General features: G+C 44.5%; 1 protein-coding gene across 1 annotated transcript in view; it reads left to right on the top strand.

The window, feature by feature from the left end:
* SYCP2 (synaptonemal complex protein 2) overlaps positions 1 to 25,156 on the top strand; it is a 4,998,961-nt gene that overhangs the window by 2,281,505 nt on the left and 2,692,300 nt on the right. Inside the window, exon 23 of the mRNA XM_085615168.1 lies at positions 23,048 to 23,184. Coding sequence (XP_085471294.1) covers positions 23,048 to 23,184 — 137 coding nt within the window. The remainder of the gene's footprint in view (positions 1 to 23,047; positions 23,185 to 25,156) is intronic.

The following is a 25,156-nucleotide window of genomic DNA, read 5'->3' as shown; positions in this document are numbered from 1 at the left end:
GATTAGTATAAGAGTGGTAGCTGGGCCCCAGGAGATTAGATTATCCTGAACCTGCAACTTGAACAGAAACTCTGGACCTTCGACATTCGACGAAAGAAGAAGACTGAAGAATCTCCCTTGTGGCCAAGGAGTGGCTACCCTGTGCAAACAGGCACCATCAAGAGACTACCCTTTGCTTTGCTGAAGTTCTACGAGGGACCGACTGCAGAGCCCGACCAGAGCCTTGACTTCCAGACTTCTCCGACCCTGATCCACATCCACAGCCGAGCTGAGATCCGTGGAGGCGACGAGAGACGTGGGACCGGCTACCTGGGAAAAGTGGCGAGTATCTTCCAGCGCAGCTTCTGAGGCACCCTCGAAGTTGTGCACCGGGGATTGAGAAGCCCCAACCCCAAGCACCATCTGCACCGAAGATCAGCCCCCCACACTCCACGAGTCCTGAGTGGGGCCCTTCTGCATTTTCCTGCTTGCCGCGTCTGTCCGGTTGCTTGCCCGTTAGCTAGCGGCCTTTGTGACGACACACCTTGAAATCTTCACTGCTGGTTTGGCTCCTCCAGACTGGCTCCCGCTTCTTTGCAAAAGAGAAGCACCCCAGACCTTCCTGGTCTGCACCAGAAGCAAGTCCCCCGTTCTTCGTGGGTTCCGCTTGCCAAGGCTTGGTGAGTCCTAGTTCGACTTCGACGCCGCCGACAGCAAGAGCCTTCGTGGGACAGCTCGCCTCCTGGTCCTGGTCGTCCTCGACGTCTCCTGGTACCCGTGGCTGCAGCGACAAGCTTCACTTTTCACCTGCAATCTTCACGACATCGCCTGGTTCCTTCCTGGTCCCACGTGGTCACTGGCTAGTGACCTTGACTCTTTCCCTTCTGCTTGCAGGTATCCTCTCTTCCTGATCCCAGCCTTGGGATCCACCGGATATTCTTCACTGACTGCCTGTCAGCAACTTTCCTTCAGGCATCCATAGAAGTCCACGACGAAACCCGACGCAAGTTCACACCTATGCACCCGCAGTCCGTGGGCTAGGTAACTTGGGTACTTCGGTGCTCACAAGGGTAGTGACTATCCTAGGGTCTAGTTTCCGAGTCTCGACTCTCTAGCTGCTTCAGAAGTGTCCTTAAACTGTTAATTTCTAACTGCTAGTAATTCTATCGACTTTTACGCATTACGCGTGAGTGTTTCCACTCTGCACCTGAATCCCGTGGGCCTCCCACTTCCTAACTGTTGCTAGTGTAGTGTAGCCCCAACGATTCCCTAGGCCTAGGCCTATCCTATTTCCGTGACAGTGGTCCTTATACCACTTCTTTAGTATATGGTTTGCGTGGCCCCTAGGGCCTAACTGTATTACTTACCTGTGTGACTTAATGTATGCTTGAATAATACTGTGTTGTACTTACCTCTAATCTCATAAAGAGTGCTGAGGGTTTGACTAGAATAAATACACTTTATTATATATATATATATCTGTTGTGGTGTCCTTTCATTTGGTATTCAAGGGATTATATATGGTATCACAGCTGGCTTCACATGCCATTCAGAGTTTAGCCTAAGACTGCTCTTGTCCATGCTACCACTAGGATAGCTGGTCTATAAGGTTGACTTTACAACCAATCACCATAAGGGTTGTTTGGACTGATATAAGGTGTACACTAGAACTAGTGACATCATACATCAGGCCAACTTCTCACAAACTGTACCACAACCTTTGTAACTCAGCACGCGCCAAGTTTGTCTCTACAACCATCTCCGAAGCTTTGCACTTTTCAAAAACACTTTTTGGCATAGTCAGGGAGCTTGCCAGCTCAGACATCTCAGCAAGTCCCCCCCACCTCTTAACAAACGCCAGTGTCAGGACCTTGCTCTCTTCTTCGTTCAGAAAGTTGAGAAAATCTATCTGGATATTGTGAACACTCAGTGCAGCTGTCCCCTCCGTCATAGTCCGGAAACCCCCCTCAGATTACACTCCTTCCCCACACAACAGACTTTACCTCCCCTGAACAAAACATAGCGCTTGACATTCCCATTAACTACCTGGACTCCTGGCCCCTTCTCAAGAAGACTCCCTTAAAATCCTTCTAGACAATGTGAAATCCGGGTCACCAAAGGACCCTTTTCTGATTTCAGTGCTCAGGCAGCTTGAGCCACCTACTTTGCGTGTTATCCTGAACGTTCTTAATGCCTCTTTACTTGAATCTACAGTCCCTTTACACTGGAAACACGCCATGATGACCCTTCTCCTAAAGAAACCCAATGCTGACCCTGACACACCTTCCATTTACTGGCCTATCTCCCTTCTGCCGGCCTTCTCCAAAATCCTGGAGAAACACATCCATTCCCATATCTCCAAGTTCGTAGAAACCAACAAAATCCTCCACCCATCGCCATCTGGTTTCAGGGCTGGTTTCTCCACAGAAACTACCTTACTGAGGGTTACGGAGAGGCTGCGTCATCATCTTGGTGCTGGAGATACTGTTGCTCTCGTACTGTTAGAAATCAGCGCAGCATTCAACACAGTATCTCACCCTATACTACACGCTGAGATCACTTGGCATCTCTGGCTCAGCCTTAAATTGGCTTATCTCTTTTCTGGCTAACCGCACTTTCCAAATCTTCTCCGCCACTGCTAGCTCTGACATTCAACTTTCAACCTATGGAGTGCACCCGGGCTCCATCCTTAGCCCGTTGCTTTTAAACTTATATGTCAGACCTTTAGCCGACATTGCCGAAGATGCTGGACTGACTCTGTTTACCTATGTAGAAGACTCCCAGATTATCTTCTCTCTCTCTAATGTAAGTTCCGGCACACCATCCCTCCTTCAGCTAGGATTAGGGAAAATCTCTACATGGATGCACTCCAACCATTTAAAACTCAACGGCGATAAAACCGAGGTCTTAATCCTTGGTAAGAACAAAGATCTCTGGGGTCCACTGCACTGGCATAACGAGATGGGTGCACTTCCTCGGCCTTCCAGCCATGTCCGCAACTTAGGCGTAACCATTTACGACTCGCTAACCATGCACCACCAGGTAGTCAAGTTTACTGCCACCTGTTTCACCATCTTGAAGTGGCTTAGATCATCTGGATGCTGCCAGATGCTACCCAGAGAACAATAGTTCAAGCTCTCATCACCTCAAGGCGTGACTACGGAAATGTTCTATACCTTGGATCCAATAAGGCGGTGACTCGTAAGCTGCAGATGGTTCAGAACAATGCGGCAAGACTACTCTGCAGGGCTCCTAGAGCTACTTCCATCTCTAGCTACCTTTGTGACCTGCATTGGCTCAGGGTGGAGAACCGTATCAAGTTCAGAGCCCTGAGCTACATGTTTAAAATGAAAATAGGCGCTGCACCACAGTATCTACAATCTCTAGTCAGCCCCTATGTGCCTACCCGTCAGCTCCCATCTGCAACTCATGAGAACTTCACTGTACCCAGATTTAAACTTTCCAGGATGGGAAGCAGATCTTTTGCCTACCTTGGCCCCTCACTCTGGAACTCACTTACCTCAGCTATCCGCAAAGAAACAATTTACACCCGTTTCCGCAGATCCCTGAAGACTTGGCTGTTTAACCAGTAATCCCAACAAGCTTCTACATTTGCACCTAGTCTGGTTTGGCGCCGGGAAACCCTTTTTGGGTAGCTGTTGCGCCTTATAAATTCAATAAATAAATAAAATAAATAAAATAAGCACCCTCATAATTCATCAAACTGTCGGCATCTAGAATACAGCAGATGTGACAGACCGCCTTACTTGCCTCTGTTTAAGAGGACGCCTCATTTGTTTACATCTGCACCATAGCATCCTTGGGGTCAGAGTGGGCACCTTTATCACTAGGAACTTTTAAAACTACACGCCTCTGAGGGACAGGCTTGGTGCCCACGGCCCATCCTTCCCTCCTTTTGTTTGCGCCTGGTAAGGTCGATCTACCTGGGTCCCACATACGCTGCACCAAAGATTTTGTGCCTGAAAATGACAGTGAAATCCCTATGCGCATTGTCTGTGCCCTGGGTCCGCCCACCTGAAAACAATCCTACAGTGCCATCTACTGGCCTCACAAGGTAAATTAAATCTGCCTCTGTAAGTTAGTCAATAATTCAAACAAGCATTGGCATAGCCAATAGGTCTCACCTTTAGGCCCTATAAGTGTTTAGCCATGCAACACTTGATGTTGTTGCACCAAGGATATTGTGCTGGATAACTAAACACTTATAAGGTTCCAAAGGCGAGACCTATTGGCTATGCCAATGCTTGTTGTTCTTAGCTGTCGCCAAAATCTCGAAGCAACTGCGCATGTGCTCACTGGTCACCAAAAGGGCTTATTGTATGTTCATGTCAGGGAGACCAGTCGCAGCTTTTCTGCTGGTGTGGTTGAATGCAAGGCTCATTGCTCCCGTTGTCAGCTCATGGAGTTATTTTGGAATATTCTGATTGAGTGATTTGAAATGAATCTGTAACAGAACGTTTGAAGTATTTAGAGTCTCTGGTGGCGTAAGGGATAGAGCTGCTGACAATGGAGCAGGGAAACTAGAGTCTCTTTATGTGCTCAGCATCCTGTGATTCTGGACAAATAATTGAATCTTCCCGTCTACCAAAAATGAGTGTGTTCTTGTGTCATGTAACTGCTGCTCACGTAAAGCGCTCCAAAACCTTTGGGTCAAGTTCACGCTATATGAAACTGCAAAAAATAATAATAATAAAACTCAATTCAAGCGCAATGCTCAATTCACGGCAAGCTATCGATTGAAATGCTGGTGGCAGAACATACCATTGCACCAGCGGCTGCGTCACGCCGAGGCTCCGCCTGCACTTGCTGCCTAAATGCACAGGTGGCGCTGCAGGCCGAAAAACTGTCTCCGAGCTGGCTGATCAGTATGCTCAGGAAGCATCAGTTAGTACTTAAGGATGCAGAACAGATACATAGAGGTGCGTCACATTTGTCCCCAGTTTATAAGTCTGTCAGGACCGTAAAGTGCTGGAAGGAACATAGCGACGCGGCCAGTTTATTATCACCCCTGTCGCAGCCACTTACATTAGGCGATAGATGGACACTGAGCCATCTCAGCGCCACGCGCCACAGAGGAACAATTGCGAGCAGGGGATTTGGTTTCCAAGAAATAATATCCCCTTCAAGGAAAAGACGCCGCGATGCACAGTGACTGGTGTAGGAAATAAAGATAGGTGGCTAGACTGCGGCCCCTTGAGACACACCTTGAGGTCAGAGTGAAAAAAGGCATAAGATGATAGCACAAAACAGGATAACAGATTTCAGTGCGGACGTGAACTTATAGTAAAACAACCAAGAACAAGCTAACGAGGAGGGAGGGGGAGAAGGGAGGGGGTAGTGAGAGCAGACAGCAAGGGGGTGGAGGAGCATGATTCACACGCTGGAAGGCTTAATGAGCCATGACAGAAAGGCAGATGGTGGCTGCGCGCGTGCACGCTCACGTGCACGCAAGCTTTAGGCCACCGAAAGCCTGTGGCAGCACTTTGAAAACCCATACACTAAATGTCTCGCAGCGCATGCGCTGCCTCAGCGAGACCTAAAAACGATCATTAGATGTTTATTAATAATAGTTTACATTCGAAGTGTACTAATTAATGAAAACATTTTTCGTGTTTAAAGGTCGGAATCGTTGTTAAGGCAACTCGTTAATTAATGAAGTAGTTGTTAACCCCTTGAGTGCCCCGCCCTTTCCCCGCCCTGTGCCGGCCCTTTCATTAGCGGCGGGGTTCATGACGAGATAGTCTCGTCATGGGCACAGCGCAACCGCGCTCCATGACGAGACCATCTCGTCATGGGCACTGAAGGAGTTAATGAGGTCGTGGTTCAGTCCCAGGTCTTTGTATATGAGTCATTGTTAAGGCCACCCGTTGTTTAAAAGTCGTTGTTCAGGCCGTTTCCTGTTGTATGATTAAACAACTACCTCCGAAATCACTAGTGCCTAAACCACGAAGGCTAAACAACAACCAAATCCCAACCACTATGTATTGAACCACGACTCACTGAACTAGAAAGAAATTCTATTTACATATAAACTGAATCTACTACTATGTTAAAAACAACGCTTAATTTAAACTTGTAAAAAAATATAATTAGCATGTTCATCAGATATATCTTTCTATCAAATATTTAAATATCAAGTTCCAAAATATGTTTTTCAAATTAAAGTACTACTTTTATTAAATGAATGTACAATATATTTCCAATTAATTAATTAAAACTTTCAAATATTCCGATTATTTCTGACATTTTCATTTAAATATATTCAAATCAGGACCCAATGGAACTTTGAAAGAGGAATGTATTTCCATTAATTGCAATGATGGCAGGAATATGTCCCAGCTGAAACATATTGTGATTACTAAAGGGACATGGCTGAATGGAGAGATGGATAGATGGATAAATAGACAGAGAGTTATCGTCTTTACTACTGCCAGAATTATCAGCACAAAGACACAACAAAGTAACTAATACTTTGTCACTTCTGTGTCTCATAAACAGAACACATGCTATCCATTCATTGGACTGTTTGCCTGCCGTGATGGGAGAGCCCTTAGGGGAAGAGCCTATTCTTTGGGCAATAAGTCCATTCCCATAGACAGACAGAGTTTGCTTAGTTTGTTTTTAGCAGCTCAGACACGAAAAAGAACATCATTGCACTGTTCAGCATTGATAATAACCATTTATGTATTTCTGCCAATGTTAAACAGCATTGGCAAAGACCGCGAAAATGTGAGACTTAATGTCTTTACCAGTGCTTGTTGAAAAAATGGTACTAGAATAGGCTTTATACCTGGAAGTCGCCGCTGCTGTAAAAGGATTCTCTGTGTTTACCATGAATAGTCCAGGTGTGCTGGTCCACCTACTCACCATATCCAGAGTCGAAATGGTGCAGCCAATGTCTCTCGTTTATCATAGCGAGTTCAGTTATATGGATGCAATAGTCCTCACTCATGTATGTGACATGCTTCATCATCCAGCTAGCTCCTCGCTAGGTGGACACTGTAATACCCAGCAATCACCCAACAAGTGGGGCTTTTTAATTGAGATATTTTCTCTCGGAATTGGCCTGGTATTTGCCAAACCACAGGTAGCTGCCCTTGAGTGTGGTTCAAAGAGGGGGGTGGTAGAGGGTGAGGATAACACTGGCTATGGACTCTCTCTTTAGGGCTAAAATGTATTCCCGGTGAGTGTCTGTGCCAAGTTTAAAAGCAAGTCGTGTAGCCATAGCAGTAGTGATACGCCTTAAGTTTCAACATGGAGTCAACATGTTTCATGCCATATTTGACCGGAGAGTCCAAGGCATTTCTTCAGGACCAAAGGCAGCAAGAAACCCCTAATATTCTGAATTCAATTTGAATGAAAAAATATGTCTGTGCAATCTTATAATAATTAATAATTAAAAGATCGCCAGAGATCTCAGAAGCAGAATAGGAATTCCACCATGCTCCCTCCGCACCAAACTGGTTTGTGGGCCAGCAGCTCCGAGTGCTTCTTAAGGGGTCCTACAAATTGACCAAATTGTACATGAATTAGCATGGAAATCATTAAATCTATAATTTTCACGTTTGCATTACACTTTTTTCTTGAATTATATTTATTATAAGATTTCACACACAGGTTTTTGCATTCAATTCTAATTTATGAATTGCTCTCTGAGAAGGATGTGTGCTGGACCACATTAAATATTTCCACCCCTTCCCCTTCTTGGTGATTACCAATTTCCTTCTTTACGTCTGACCATAGTAAAAACTCTTTAAATGTACATAAATATACATACATAGGTAGAAGGATTTGCAGTCAGTCATCTTTATTCACTGGTCTATTGTAGTGTAATTCATATTTTGCTTCTGCCAACCACTGCATACAGCAAAGGGCAATTGGTCTGTCAGTGTCTATGACAATATCAATCAGAAAAAAATTGCTGCAAGAATATTGAAAACACCAATATCAACTTTCTATACACTAAAAATACAATAATATCGACTACAATAGTCTTGACATAAAAAATCTAGAAAAGCATAACAACAAAAACTTCGAAATCCCCAATATAGAGTACATAGTATAAAAAATGAAACCACACCTAAACAACTATATCAAAAATACTGTCGATCTAAATATAGACAATAAATGTATGTATGTGTGTATATATATATATATATATTCACTGAAAAAACCATAGGTTTCAGACATGTTATAGTTAGGAATTAGCATTTAAAAAACCTTAGAAATTCACTGAAAAAATCATAGGTTTCAGGGGCGTTATAGTTAGCTGGACATTTCACTCGTAAAAAACCACTGAAATTCCCCCGTAATAGTTAGTTCAGCTAACTATAACTCGCGCGCCCACAATGCACTGCTGATGACGTCACATATTACATCACTCATGACATGGTCAGTGACATCACTCATGACATCACTGATGACATCTCAAATGACATCACTGATGACATCACTGATGACATCATGCAGTGAATGTGTGTCTTTCTGAAAATTAAATATTTTTTATATATGTAGATCTCAAGGTCTATGGAAGAATAAATGGGTATATAAGTGTCCAAATGGATGATTTTTTATTTTGTAAAATTGATTGTATAACAGACTGATTAAGTGTATCTTAGTGAATACATGGGTTACCGAGTAATGTTTAAATATGTAAATATCTGTATCAGTCTCTCACTTTGTGTATAAGTGACTGCATGCGTTGGCGAGTAGCTACATGAGTGTGTATATGGGTTATTACTTGGTTTTTTGAGTATCAATATGAGTGTCTGAGTGTCTGTATGGTTCAGTGGAGGGTATTACTTAGCGCATAGATGCATGAATGAGTGTGTCACTGTTTGTATGTGTTGAAGACAGTATGGGTGGATGAGTGTGTGTATGGGTGTGTTAGTGAGTGAATGACTGTCTCAATAGTGTCTTTATAAGTAATTACATATGTTTTAAAATAGTATATGTGAGTATTGCTGTATATAAGTGAGTATATGTGAGAGTGAGAGATTGGAAGAGTTCCTGTATGAATACGTATGTGTTTCTTTGAGTTATTTATAAAAGAGTAAGTATGTGTAACTTTCTGTAGAAGTAAGTGTGCTGGTGTGTGTGTATAACTCTATATGCAAGTAAATGGATGTTTGATTCTTTATTAGCATGAGTGACTATGTGTGCGAGTAACTCTATGGATGAGTGGCGGTGTGTAACAGGATGTATAGGTGTATGAGTACATATGATGAGTGAGTACATGTATGAGTGACTATATAGGACTGTTGGTGCATGAGTGGATGTGTATGTAGATCTTAGAATTACTGAGTAGGTTGTTGTAACTGGTATTGGTATGACCATTGTTTAGAAAATGTTAGTTTCTATTTTTGAGTGTGTGTATCAAAGGTTATATTAGGGTGAGAGGAGGTCTGCCACTCTATCACAAGGATGATGTCATCAGTGATGTCATTTGAGATGTCATTTGAGATGTCATCAGTGATGTCATCAGTGATGTCATCAGTGATGTCACTGACCATGTCATGAGTGATGTAATATGTGGCGCACACGTTCTAGTTAGCTGAACTAACTATAATGGGGGAATTTCAATGGTTTTGTACGAGCGAAATGTCCAGCTATCTATAACGCCCCTGAAACCTATGGTTTTTTCAGTGAATTTCTAAGGTTTTTTAAATGCTAATTCCTAGCTATAACATGTCTGAAACCTATGTTTTTTTCAGTGAATTTCAAAGGTTCTGTAAATGACAATTTCTAAATGTATTAATTGTTATATTTATTTTTTTTGATACTGATTTACTACATTTTTTGTTTATTTTTAGATATTTTATTTTTTAAATTACATTATAATAACATTATACATTACATTACAAAATATACTTTCTCAGAATGAATTACTTTAGTTTAAATACTTTGCAAATAGGCAATAGACTTTTAAGTACATTAGTTACAGTTGTTCCAATGGGCAACACAATTTCAAACCCAATGCAACATTGAGCTCAATGGGAATTTCTAGTTAAATGCAATTAGTTACTTTATGGATTACTTTTCTAACCACAGGACTGGATCCTAGATTCAGTCCTGGGACATCTCCTGTAAACAGTTGAGTAAAAGCGTTTTGGTTACACTAGTGATTTTTAAGGAATATTACTGTATTTTAAAAGTTGACACTTAGAAACTTTTTCACATAGAATCACCAATGTTATCCTATGGGAGGAAATTCACTTAGCAGGTAAGTAGTGTTATCGTTACTGTTTCTTACTCAGTGGTGGATCCTGGATCCAGCACTGGTGCATCTCCTGTAAACAGTTGAAAGAATGCGTTTAAGTCATACAGGTGATTTTTAAGGAATATTTGTAGTTTGTGTAAATCGACACTTAGAAACTTTCCTGACGAAAACCAGACAATGGATTCCTATGGAAGGAAATACAAGTTACTGGTAAGTACGGTTAGAATTACTTTTCAGGGTCAGTGCTGGGCTAAAAGACGCAGCAGTGGGTTCTCTCCTGATACAGGTGAGTAAATCGGAATTCGTTGTTCGGATGATTTTAGGTGAATATTTTAAAGTTCCAAAACTCCACACTTAGAAGAATTTCCAAGTGAAACCAGTCAATGTTAGCCTACGGAAGGAAATTCAAGTTACTGGTAAGTACTGTTAGAATTTCCTTTCAGGATCAGTACTGGGCTCAAAGATGCAGAACTGATGTCTCTCCTTATAACAGGTGAGTAAATCGGAATTCGTAGCTCGGCTGATTTTAGAGGAATATTTTAAAGTTCCAAAACTCCACACTTAGAAGAATTTCCAAGTGAAACAAATCAATGTTAACCTATGGAAGGAAATTCAAGTTACTGGTAAGTACAGTTAGAATTACTTTTCAGGATCAGTACTGGGCTCAAAGATGCAGCACTGAGGTCTCTCCTGACAACAGGTGAGTAAATCAGAATTCGTAGTTCGGCTGATTTTACTTCGGTCCAGTATATATAGAGCCACTTTCCTACACCATCCCCTCCCTTCACCACTGTGCAAACACGCCCTGTGGCGCGTTTTAAGTTGGGGAAATTATTCCCCTTCAATCCTGAGGGTCCCTAGAGTCCAACTAGCCCACTAGGTACATCCAGTAAGCGCCACAGAGCTGCATTGCAGAGAGGTGTAAAAAGGGGCGTGGCCTCTGAACACCTGTCTGCAACACAGCTCCCTGGCGCATACTGGAGATACCTGTTGGGCTATGTGGCCCTCAGGGATCCTCAGTAACCCTCAGTATTGAAAGAGAATTAATTCCCCAACTTAAAACGTGCCACAGGGCGTGTTGGCACAGTGGTGAAGGAAGGGGGCGTGGGCTGAGGTGACATGTCTGCAAACACTCCCTGTGGCGTGTTTTAAGTTAGGGAATTAATTCCTCCTCAATCCTGTGGGTCCCTGGGGGCCAACTAGCCCACCAGGTACCTCCAGTATGCGCCAGGGGTCTGCGTTGCAGAGAGGTGTTCAGAGGTCACGCCCCTTTTTACAACACTCTGCAACGCAGCACCGTGGCCCTTACTGGAGGTACCTGGTGGGCTAGTTGGCCCCCAGGGACCCTCAGGATTGACAAGGAATTAATTCCCCAACTTAAACCGCGCCACAGGATGTGTTTGCACACATGTGAACTCAGGCCCCACCCCCTCCCTTCACCACTGTGCAAACGCGCCCTGTGTCGCGTTTTATGTTGGGGGATTAACTCCCCTTGAATACTGAGGACCCCTGGGGTGCAACTAGCCCACCAGCTCCCTCCAGTAAATGCCACAGTGCTGCGTTGCAGAGAGGTGTGAAAAGGGGCGTGGCCTCAGACCACCTCTGCAACGCAGCCCCCTGGCGCATACTGGAGGTTTCTGGTGGGCTTGTTGGCCCCCAGAGACCCCAAGTATTCAAGGGGAATTCGTTTCCCCTCTGCAAACGCGCCAGGGGGCGCGTTTGCAGAGTGCTACAAGAAGGGGGCGTGGCCTTCGGCGCAATGCCGCTCTTTTTCTTTCTTTTTTTGTTTAAGTAGGGGGGCTTTGTGGCCCCCCTTCTTTTCCTAATATTTTGGCCGGGGGACCCCATCCACCAGGGCCTGCCCCCTAATTTTTTTTTTTTTAAATAAAAACTTCGGGAAGGGGGCCGCGAGGCCCCCCTCTCAAGGCCATAATCGGCCCCGGGGAACCCATCCCCCAGGGCATGGCCCTTTTCAAAAAATAATTTTGCATATAGGAGGGGGGCTGCCTTGCCCCCCCTCCTTAGGCCATTTATGGCCCCGGGGACCCCATCCCACGGGGCCGGCCTCTTTTTATTTTATTTTTTATAAAAAATTTACATTTTGGGGACGGGGTATTTATTTATTTTTAAAAAGCCCCGGGGTGTGGCGGTCCCCGGGGCTGCAGGGGGGCTGTGTCCCCCCCACAATGATAATAGGCTGAGCCCAGGGGGGTGGCGGTCCCCGGGGCTCGGGGGGGGCCTTAGAGGCCCCCCCACATTAAACTATGAAGCCCCGGGGTATTGGGCCCCCCCCACAATTTATTTGTATCATGCCCCCGGGATTCGGCACCCCCGGGGGCTAATTGGCTTTGAAGCGCAGAAACCCGTGCTTCGTTTTTTTTTGGGATCGCCAGGATCTGCGCACCCAGTGCGGATTTTGCCGATTTTTTACAAAAAATGAGGCCTTGTGGGTCCTTGTGGGACCCCCTGAGCAGGCCTAGGGGGTCAGGGTGTTTCTACCCTGCCCCCTTTTCGCGTTTTGTGTGTTTTTTTTATTCGGTTTCTTGTGCCTCGGTTCTAGATGGCTGCCAACACTTCCTGATTTGGAGTGTTGACAGCCAATTAGAATACAGCTTGTGCACGGTAGGGTGCGCGGATCCGGCGCGTCCATAGATATATATGTGATTTTGATTTTGATTTTCTCAGGAACTACTGAACGGATTTACACCATTTAAGCAAAAGGCACGACTCTGAACCATGATCTACCTTTCTGCCAAATTTGGTGCAATTCCGTTCAGCAGTTCGGGCTGTAGCTGTGACTAACGGTCCCTATGGAAAATTTCATGGGGAAAACACATTTTGGGACCCTCCTTTTTTCTCGGCCCCCACTTGACGAATCACCCCGAGACTTTCAGGATAGGAGCGGACCAGAGCAGGCCACGAGTTTTGAAAATTTTGCGAAGATTTGTCAACTGGCGCCAAAGTTATTCCAAATAGACTGTTGCGGATTTCCTATGGATAATAGGTCCTAACTATAACTACCTACTGGCGACCGCCAGTAGGTTATATATACATATATACATAATGAATAACGAAATGAAATGAGCAACGAAGATAAACAGAGAATAAATGCCACTTAAGGTTTAAAGGATTAACCTGGAGAATATTGGAGTGACTGTACTGGCCTTCGCTGCGCAAAATATCAAGTTAATTGATGAAACCTTGAATGAATACTCAAGAAATGAACTGTCCCTTTAAACTGGAATAATTGTCCTTTCTCAATGTCTCACAAGCTACGTTTGAAAAGCTAACGAACCCATCGTCATTGTGGCGATTGGCCTATGATTAAGAGTCGTTAGACTCGAAACGCGTAATGCCTGTTTGGTTTTTTCTTGGAATAAAGAACTATTTACAAGCACTGTTGGTGTGGCCCGTTTGACGCTGCTGGAAGGAGCGCGCCTTTTTCTGTGGACATATATATATATATGTATATATTTAGTCCAACAAATGCCCAAAAGCGGATTTAGAGGGCACACAACAGCTCACCCGCCCTCCGGCGTCACTTCTCCCCAATCCTCGAATATGCCTACGCGTTTCAAAGTATGGCACTTCTTCTTCTGGGCAGGAAAACACAGGCAACATGCACTTGCTATGTTTGTTTTCGTCATATTTATTTACTTTACGGCCCCCTAGTGGGCCTTGCTCGTTCATGCAAATAATTGAAAGCAGTCTGGAACATGTAGTCCATAAGCGAGTTTCACCTTTCCCCTGAGTGGGTATGTTGCTTCATGTTTTGTTTTTCTCCTAGGACCACATGCCCCAGCATGCAGCCTGTATGGAGAGCGCACTTAGCGCGGCCCATGGGGGGCCATCTATGAATCAATTGCGTGCATAAAAGGAGACGTCACTGCGCCTGTGTAACAAGAAGCCAAGCCCCTGATGAAGAGGCAAAATGCCTTGAAACGTGTTGGGCGCTTTTACAAACTTACCGGGATGAAGGGGCAATCTTGAAATAATGCTGGCAAGCAGGCAAGCTGATCGTGTGCCCCCTCACAGCTGGGTGTTTGGTGAGAAAATTACTGCCTGGTAGCTCTGCCGTGGAGGGGAGCACCATCTGGAAACACACAGAGGCTGGAGCTCGAAACTATGTTTGGATTCAATTAATGCACAGTAAGCCGAAAGTAAAAGGAAGATTGCCTTTACCTCTGGTGTCCTACTAATGAACAATAAATATGCTTTTAAACAAACAATTGCGCTATAAACCCACTTAGGGACTGTTTGTTTTTTCTCCTAGGACCACATGTCCCAGCACGCAGCCTGTATGGAGAGCGCACTTAGGGCCATATGTAGGTAAATATATTTTACCGATTCATAAATACCGAATTTTACCGAATTGGTATTTATGAATCGGTAAGTTATATGTAGGTAATCATTCGGTAATAATTACCGAATCGGTAACAATCGGTATTCAAGAATCGGAATTTACCGAATCGGTAAATACCGAGGTGGTATTTACCGATTCGGTAAATTCCGAGGTGGTATTTACCGAATCGGTAAATACCGAATCGGTAGTTACCGAATCGGAAAAACAAAAACACATGACTGGATGAAACAGCCAATCCTGTGCAACCAAACCCCACCCAACCAGGAAGTGGCCACACCCAGGCAGGTGCACACAATCAACAGACTCTGGAGAGGCTGGGAGTGCAGAGGAAAGGCAGGGAGCCAGTGCCTGATTGTGCAGCTCAAACTCACAATGTCCAGCCAGGAGACACAGAGAGATGGAGGGGAAAGGTGGTGAAGCAGCACCAGAAGCTGTTTGGGAGGCAGTCCCTGCAAGTGCCTGAGTCGGAGAAGCGGAATATATGGCTGGGAATCCAGGCGCAGGTCAATGCTGTTGGAGTGACCCCCAGGGACATTGAGGTACTTAAAAAGCGCTGGTACGACCTGAGGATCGTCACGAAGAGGAAGATGGGGGAACTGCAGAAGGAGGCCAGCCGGACAGGAGGTGGAAGGAACAGGGCACCTGCCCTTACCGAACTGGAGGAGCTGGTGGAGTCCACAATAGAGCCGGAGAGTGTCGTGGGGCTTGGGGATGCCGACAGCTCTGCCAGAGCCGCCACCCAACAAGGTAAGACGCATGCACAGCAATGTTGACCCCCCTACCCCTCTCCCACATCCCCAATTGTGAAATGAGTATCCCACTTCAGTCCATGTGTTAGTGCAGACTGGCAATGCATTATGGGAGATGTAGTCTGGGAAACCCCAACCATGAACTGAATAGCACAGAACAACAAGGCATGGTACACACATTAGCGAAAAGCAGGCAGAGGACAATGTGAGAGTGTTACAGAAATTTATTGTGATGCTTGCAATGCAGGGCTTCAGGTACACTGAGCTGATGTTGCATTTCTGTCCACAGATGAAACATCGCGCAGGACTGCACATGCAACAGGAGAGAGGGCACACCGGCAAGACAGTTCAGGGCTGGCCAGCACAAGTTCTGCCCAGAGATCATTGCCACAGCCAGCATCACCACTACCACAGCCAGCATCACCACCACAGCCAGAATCAGCACCACAGCCAGCATCACCACTCATGCTTGAGTCACCGGCCACATCACCGCCTGCATTGGTGAGGTCGAGGGGGCGTGCTGCTGCCAGGTTGCGAGTGTTAGAGTCCTCATCTGACGACAGCAGGGGCCCGGAGCCAACCACTGTGCCCCAGGATGGGAGCCATGCCACTGTGCCCTCCACCTCAGAGGGAGCACACACAGGTGCCAGACGGTGCCGCAGGTCTCGGGTGCAGAGTCCACCAGCACACGATGAGAGCCATGGGGTGTCCTCGGGGCTCGAGGGCAACATGTTGAAAATACAGCGCCTACAAACAAAGGCAGTGATGTCAGTTCAGCGCCAAATGCGGGGACTGAAAGCTACATTTGACAACATGGACAGGGGCATCAGCGCTATGGCGGTGGGGATGAGTGAGATGTCTGCGGGCATGCGGGACATGTCCCAGTCCGTCAAGCTGTTGTGCAGCAAGTATGATGCAGACAGAGCTGCACGGCGCCGGGAACGGCAGAGGAGAGACAGTCATACGAGGGCACTCAACCGGCTGGCAACTGCCACTTCACTGCTCTGCAGGCGCTCTGTGGCTATGCAGGAGGGCCTGACACACTGCAGCAGCGACGTTTCTAGGGGGATGGTGCAGGTCACCAGTGCACTGGAAGTGCTATTGACAGGCCAGGCGGCCACAACTGGTGCTGGGGATGCTGCGGAAAGCATCGAAACCAGCAGCAGGAGCAGCATAACCCCCCCGGTCCCAGATACACGCAGGAGCAGCAGGCGGCATGGGGCTGCCACTAGCGAGGAGGCACAATCCGTGGCATCCCACACTGTAGCGCGTGGCCGCAAACAGTAATGCTGCACGGCATAGCCTAAGACAATTGGGTGACGTAACCCTGGACTTGCTAGTAGTCATTACACAATGTTGCCAGAATGGCATTTTCTTGGTGTTGTGGCGTAGTGCCGCATTATTAAACTACGTCATGACATCCAACAACTGGCTGTGTCCCCTTACTTACTCAGAAATAGTTGCATGTGATCTCTGCCCGTCTCTCTCTCCCATCTGTTGCTGTTGGCACTCCAGCTGCGTTGGCCTCTGGCTGTCCTGACTCATCCTCATTGTCCTCAAAATCTGTTAGTTCCACCTCTGTACCTCTCTTCGTGGCAAGGTTGTGCAGCATTGCACAAGTGGCAATGATCTTGCAACAGATGATGGGTGTGTACTGGCGTGCGCCTCCACTTTTGTGGAGGCAGCGGAACCTGCTTTTCAATAGTCCAAACGTGCACTCCACCACGTTGCGTGTAGATTTGTGTGCCACGTTATATCGTCTCTCACTCTGGGTTGATGGGTGTAGGTAGGGAGTGAGGATGAATGACCGCACGGCATATGCACTGTCGCCTAGGTGAGTATGAGAGAACCATCAGTCACATGCCTCAATACACGATGATTTGCACTTAGTAGAATGGAGCGTCACTGTTACTTACCTAGCAGGTATCCTTCTCCAAATTCTCCGGCAAGCAGTCATGTGTAGATCCCACTGTTCTGGAAGATGAAGGAGTCGTGGGTGCTCCCAGGAAACTTAGCTACGATATCAGTGATGATGTTCCCTGCATCGCAGATCACCTGCACATTTATGGAGTGGGTGGACTTTCTGTTCCTGTAGATGTGCTCAGTGTCAGCTGGTGGGCAGATTGGAATGTGTGTGCCATCAATACAGCCTATGACATGGGGCAACTGTGCCATGTGATAAAAGTCTGTTTTGGTTTTCTGCAGTTCAGCCTGTGTGTTTGGGAAGCTGATGTAGTGGTGCATTCTCTGCATCATGGCATCCAGGAACTTCCTGAAGAAACGGGACAGGCAACTCTGGGATACACCGCCCACCGCAGCTATCACCCCCTGGTAACTGCCAGATGCGAGTAGATGTAGGCTGCAGAGCACCTGCACATGTGGTGGTATGGCATGCGCCCTTCTTGTTGGCTGGTCCAGGAGTGGGTGCAGGTCCCTTATGAGGTCCATGATGGTTTGGGGGTGTAGCCTGTACCTTTCATGTATCTCAGCCTCAGTCTGTTGAAAGAGTGTGATGCGCTGTCTGTAAATGCGTTCCTCCCGTCTCCAAATCCTCAGACCTGCTGCCTGTAGACGTAGGCGCCTTGCAATGACATACAGAGCGGCCATGTTGTCCATGCTGTTGCATTTTGGGATTGCTTATATGCACTGTTGATGCTTACCACCTGCTTTCAATCTGTGTTAATTACCGACTCTTAATTACCGAATTTCATGGATTTCTTAATTACCGAATTTACCTACATGTCTTTTCTCTTTTTACCACTTCTTATTTACCGATAAATATGTATTCGGTAAATATGAATCGGTATTTTAGAATTCGGTAATTATGAATCGGTATTTACCGATTCATATTTACCGAAAACTGGTTTTTGGCCTCCTACATCTCACTTGACTAAATACCGGTCGGTAACGGGATATTTACCGAATTTCGGCCGTTACCGACCAGTATTTAGCTACCTACATATGGCCCTTAGCGCGGCCCATGGGGGGCCATCTATGAATCAATTGCGTGCATAAAAGGAGACGTCACTGCGCCTGTGTAACAAGAAGCCAAGCCCCTGATGAAGAGGCAAAATGCCTTGAAACGTGTTGGGCGCTTTTACAAACTTACCAGGATGAAGAGGCAATCTTGAACAAGCATTTGCAATGCAATAAGTCTTGAATTTGCACGTGTTTAAGCTATTGGCATTGTAAAGGACAATACCTTTTATTTAGGTTTTCAAAACAAATACGTAAATAAAATGCATTGTCATTTACAACTCCAGTGGCTCAAATTCTCTCAAATGCGAGACCTACTGCATTGTAAATGCTTGTTCCAGTAGCACCCCAAGTTGAGTCTGACAACCCTAAATACCTTTGGTCCCACTTGACCAATGTGAACCAGACTTTGGAGAAGTCACCATCCAAAATTCAAACTGTCAGATTTACAAATTGGTCGAAGAGGTTACAAGTCAAAAGGGAATCTTAAATCTAGTGACATTTCCGAGTCAAATGGAAATCGCTGAACCCAAAATCCTGTGTAAAAATGCCTTTCCTTGGCTTAGTGAATATTAATTTGCTTGCTTTGTAAGCAAAAACCTTGTGTCCAGGGTGCACGCAGTATGGCCAAAAACTTTTGCAAACAGAAGACAATCCTTCTCTTCCAACAGAAGTTGGGGATGCTGTATACACGTTGCTTTGTTACTTATTGAAAACGTTTGCAAACATCGCTGTTTGTAAACAAAACAATCAAAACGAGACAGAATGCCCATGCCCTGGTTGGCCGAAATCACACACCGCCAAAACACACATATATGCCACAAGTCATGGTTGTTGGACAATTAATATACTCCAATGTTTGCAAGCATCAAACACAGCACAACTTAGAATTGACGAATCCAACACCTAGGCAGGCCCAACTATCACACCTACACAAAACCCATACAAGACACAAGTTATATTCAGTCCAAAAATAAAGTATACTACAATGTGACTAACATAAACCATATTGACAAAGTTGGTGTGGGCGAAGTTTACACAGCGGTGGGCCCAACTGTCCCACCTACCTCAGACACATACATGCCACAGGCTATGATGGGGTAAAAAAACACAAGCATGCTGTAGTATAGGGTTCTTGAACATCCAACAAAACATATCAAGGAAGTTGGGTGTGGGAGAATCACATGCCGTGGCAGTCCCAACTTCATATCTGCCACATAAACACACACAGCAGTCAAGTTGCTGTGGGTTAATAACAATAAATAAAACACAAAAAGTAAATGTAGGGCAGCCCCTAGGCCCTGGGGGCCCAACTGACACCTACAGGTCACAAGTTATGATAGATTCAGTAATATCAATTTACTCATATGCAAACCAAAAACATCAAACAAAGATGTTGGGAGTGAATCCCACACTCTGGCAGCCCCGCCCTCATGCTCACCACACACAAACACACACACACACACACATGCCACAAGTTAGGTTGTGTTCAAACATAATACATACTTCTGTGTCCACAAACATGAAACAGAACCCATCAACAATTAATGGTCTGTTTTAAAAAACACCCATAAAACAGAGTTTTATGGCCTTTGATTAAACGTATGCCAATAGTGTGCGCTAACTTCGGAAAGAAATATCACTCAATAAGAAGTTCGCTGACAATATAAAAACAAAATAATATTAGGAAAAAAGCCAGACATGCTGCATGATGTTTGCAAACACCTCTGTGAGTAAAGCAAGAAAGACAAGGAAAATAAACAATCAATATGACGCTCGCTATTATAAGAGCCCCGAAAGTATGAAAACAAATGCAATTCCCTGAAAAGGGTTAGGAGAAAGTGCAGATTTATCAACTATCAATACTGGGTACAACAAAAAACAAGTCTTAATAATCACTAAGCTACGTGCACTATGTACAGCAGCACCACATGCACTACTCGCACAGAAAATAACTTTCCTCTGTCCAACACCTGAATCTGATCCCACTTCTTTCACCCAGCAAGACTTCTCCTCATGCCTTACATCCAAGAACCACATAAAACACACGAAGGCCGCAGCCTGCTCCAGGACTCTTAAGTCGTCTGAGAACAGCAAAACCCCGCGTGATCCCCTACTGCCGCGTGCACCGAACAAAGGATACCAGAACCGAGGACTGAGCTGGTTCTTCTTCCACCCCATGTCGTCCACGCGCCGAGTCCTGCAGAGAAGGGGCAAACACAGAGCAGGCAAGATGCAGCCGCCAGCAAGGAGCCGTGCGTAAAGAGCTCACACTCCCAGATTGCACCGCGATCAGAGGAAAGGCGGAGAAGTGGAAAGTAACAATAAAGCAACAAATCAAACAATTGCCAGCTGAAATATTATGCATGGAGCCCCACGCCATGTTGTTGTAATGAGGGAAGATTAGCTCACATCCAGGGGTGGGACGGCAGTGAGGAGGAAGCGCAGGCAAGCTAATTAAAGAATGGAAGCGGTACAGCCGCTAAAGATAAAGCGCGCCATGCTATTTAAATATTAAAAATATAAGACATTAAAAGGTGCATGTTTAAAACAAGAAGTACAAGAGTAGGTGGCTGGAGCAGCAGAGCCGGCGCGGCTTCCTGTACAGGCTGGAAGACCTCAGCCTACAGAATGACGAGGAGCGAGGGGCGCGAACCAGGCCCCATGGAAAAAAAAACAAAGTAGTGCCTACATTCAAAGATGCCGTCCTGCAGCGCAAGTTCACAGTAGTTGATCGATGCTGCTTCCGCCAAAAACGAAAGAGAACGGAAATGACGTGATGGACTACCAGCCAACAGAGAGCACGTTCGGAAGAGCAATGCCAGATTTCACCAATGGTTAGTGAGGAGGCAAAGAGAAATACAATGGGTGGAGTTTAAATCGTAATGCTAATTACTTAATGCCTCATAGAGGCAGCGCATGCGCTGCCTATGCGAGACCTAAAAATGAATGCTGGCAAGCAGGCAAGCTGCATTTGCCAGACCAGCCCTCCCTGTTTATGTCACCTGTAACTAGTTTAAAAAAAAGGCTCCAACACATGTTCCAGCTGAATCCCTTCGTCGTGCCCCAATGGGACTTGAACCTAGTCTTGACTTTCTTAATGTGCTCACCCTTCGAGCCTATCCACAACTGCTCTCTAAGCCTTCCGAACATTATAACTGCTGATGCAGGCACTCTCCGTGCACCCTTCATGAACTACATTTTTTCCAGACAAACTGGTTCTGAGAACACGTGCCACTTTCCTGCTGAAAGTGATGATACCCTTCCATGTTAGCCAGGCCATCACACTGCTGACGTTCTTTGCTCTGCCTCATCCTTCCAAAGAGAAGGAGAGACTCCATAGCCTAGGGCAAAAAAGAGCTTTATCGTTCTACATCAATCGTATTCTGGAATATCGGGTGAATGATCAACTCTTTATTGGGTTTGCCGAAGCAAAGAAAAGAAAGACCATTCATAAGAGGCCCATCTTAAGATGGATTGTGCTCTGGATTAAAATTTCCTAAGCAGTGACGAAGAAGCAATCCCCTGAGGGCTTGTGTGTTCATTCCACCAGTGCCAAGGCTACAACCACTGCATTATCTTACAGAGTTCATGTCCTCAACATCTGACAGGCTGCAACGTAGGCATCTCTGCACACGTTTACCATCTCTACTGCCTGGACAGTGAGGTCTGTTGTGATGGGCACTTTTCCCATTCAGTCCTTCAGGACTTCCTACTCTACATCTGTTCACAGACCAACATTCAGAAAGGTATTGCTTGGGTATCTATTCTAAGGCAAGTAATTTGCAGCTCAAAATCTCTTTCAGATGAACGACTTATCTGATAGAGCCTCTTACCTTGCTGCAGATTATTTATAGACCCTCCCATTTTCCCATTCAGCGAATGGATTTCTCTGCATAGGATGACCCTTGTAGGTCCTTAGTGTCATGGCTCTGTGCTTCTGGCACAGAAATGTCATGAAAAGAAACTGATATCAGTATGCTGGGGTGGCATCTATGTAGGCACAGTGCACTTCACTTCTGACGCAGATGAAGCCAACTCAGAGCCGAACGACACCACCTACCTGCACACTGAGGTACTGCTCAATATTTTACGGATCCGGTCTGATGCCTGGGGAATATATATAATGTAAGGAATATACGGCTAGATAAAGTCTCTACGAGGTAAGGCATTACCAAAGGTAAGTAACTTGTTTATTAGTGCAATTTACTCTTTACCATTTCCAGGGCTACCCCTGTGGCAGAGGATCATTTCCGCTTGTGAACCTAAGAAGAATGCAAGTAACAGTCAACTAATATCACAGGCAAGAATTATATTCTAACTTCTTAATTTGTACATTCCTCGCTCTATAGCTCCAAAACTGTCCTAGTTGTAATGCTATACCCATAAAAAAACTGGTGGAATGCCCATTAGAAGCATCGCCTCGCAAAGTTTGTGTTATGCTTGTTATGCTGTGTCCCCAAAACTATGCCATTAGGCCTTGTACCAAAATGTAAGCGCAGGAGCAAAGTAACAACGAACGACCATAACATGAGCATCTGTTATTCGTGCACTTCTTTGTATCGCAAAATGCGCCCTTGCTTCCAAAATGAATGTAAGGATGAACTTCGCACTACAACATAAGTGATAAATGCTGGTTTCGATTTTTGCGGAATTTGGCGTAACTTTGCGTAATTTTATTAAGTGAACTTTGCATGCCCGTATAAAAACCTTAATGTCTTTCTACTCTGGCTTTAACAGATTGCCAGGTCTTTTAGATGGATCTTTTGATGAACATAAAAGATATTCAAAACACACAAGCCTAAAATCTGACAAGGTGAAATCAAATTTGGTAGAACTGAAAAACAGCACATCATCTGGAATTGCATTTCAACAAGGTTAGCAAAAATGTACATAGTTTAAAAAAAATTATAGTTTAAAATGTTTGCTCAACTAAGACTGCAACTAATATTTTTTTTTATAAATGTTGAACTTTAGGTTTGAAGGATGTCACCTGTATATTATAATTCAACTAAACAAACATAAAAAAAATCTGAAATATATTTTATTCACAATTGGAAAAAGAAAAAATATTTGTAAAGGATTTCATGTTTGCCTTTATGAGTTTCAGCGTCAAAATATTTACATTATTGCTCTGGAACATTTCCAGATTTCTACTGTTACATTTTTTTATAGGTTCAGCATACATTTACACACACGTTGCACACAGTTCCTTCCAGCCTTTCAATGACTAATGAAAAACGTGTAGCTCAATAAAAGGCTCTGATGGGCGCATACATTTCTTATTTGAATCTTATATTTTATTTGCCTAGAAGTTATCCATCTTATATTACCAAGGTACAAAGGTGTTGCAAAGAGTATCTTTGTTATTTTCATTCAACTATCTCCTATGTTCGGAATCTTTCAAATGGCATGTCTGGGCTTCAAAAAAACATAAGTCTGAAATTAAGAGTTCAGCGTATGTAGATATGACCTGCATATATTTTCCAAAAAGGATGTGCACCTGTATTTGGTTATTCACAATGAATCTGGTCATCTGTGTGTGTGTGTATATATATATATATATATATATATATATATATCTACAACACGCTGCGTCATGCTTAATTGTTCCTCCTCCTAACGACGCTGGTTCCAGCAGCGGTGACGACAACCGCGTTAATTATTCCAAGTGCGTTACACCTTCGGAACTCCGAACAGTAAACAAGCGACACACCAGAGGATAGCACAATTATCCTTTATTGTGCCCACAACAACGCGTTTCGGCGATGCCTTTTTCAAGTTTGGTAACCTGTGCCTAACTCTGCGTAAAAATAGAGGTCGCAGTTAATAGAAACAGACAACATCCTGACTCATTTCTATTATGTGTTACAATACACTTCACAAAATTCAGCAGAATAATGATTGTTGAAGTGTTATAACTTTATTGCAAGGACAATACATAGTTGTTGCATGCGTGATCACTGCATACTTCACATAAGAGGAGTATATGATCTGTTGAATTGATTGTATTCAAGTCGCATTTGTGATTAATAGAAAATGGTGACACCGATAGATGATGCGCATATTGCTCGTATTTATGACGACGTGCACCACAGAGTTACCGCAAAATCAAGTGTAGAACAGACATTAAAAATGCCCCTTAATTATTTTTTAGTTTCCCACATTTATGAAGAAACATTATTGTTCCGTTAATGAAATGGCAACATTATATTGTTTATTTATAACTTTATTGAATTTTGTGAAGTGTACTTGTCGCTTGTTTACTTTTCGGAGTTCCGAAGGTGTAACGTACTTGGAATATATATATATATATATATTTATATATATATATATATATATATATATATATATATATATTTCTGATTAATATTTCTTCCTGCAAAATCAGTATATGGTAATCATCTCCTTCACGTTGGCAGAGGGCACAGACTCCACTATGACATCAGCATCAGGACACCAGATGACAACCCTGGAGATAAAAGGTGTCCACCAACACAGATCCAGAGCACGCTCTTCTTCTTAACCATCATTTAGATATGTCTCATCCTAAGAAATCTGTCTTTAAGCCCTGCAGAGATTGCAAGGGGCTGATGTCCATCACTGATCCTCATGATATCTGCTTGTGGTGTTGAGCGTCCGAACATAACAGCAATTCTTGTGTTTCCTGCAAGAGCATGCATCCCAAGGACATCAAAGAGAGGGAGATAGTACTCTTTCTGGCCAGTCAAAAGAAAGTATAAGGAGGTCTCATCCTCGTTCAAGATTTCCTGCTTCCGCACCTCCTACAACTTTCAGGAAACATAAACATTTAAAGAAGAGAAAGTATGAGGAGAAACTGCAGTGTAG

Source organism: Triturus cristatus, chromosome 7 (genome assembly GCF_964204655.1).
Source record: "Triturus cristatus chromosome 7, aTriCri1.1, whole genome shotgun sequence".
In the NCBI taxonomy this organism is placed as follows: domain Eukaryota; kingdom Metazoa; phylum Chordata; class Amphibia; order Caudata; family Salamandridae; genus Triturus; species Triturus cristatus.
Note: the sequence above shows the minus strand (reverse complement) of the source record. Positions and strands in the feature narration are given on the sequence as shown.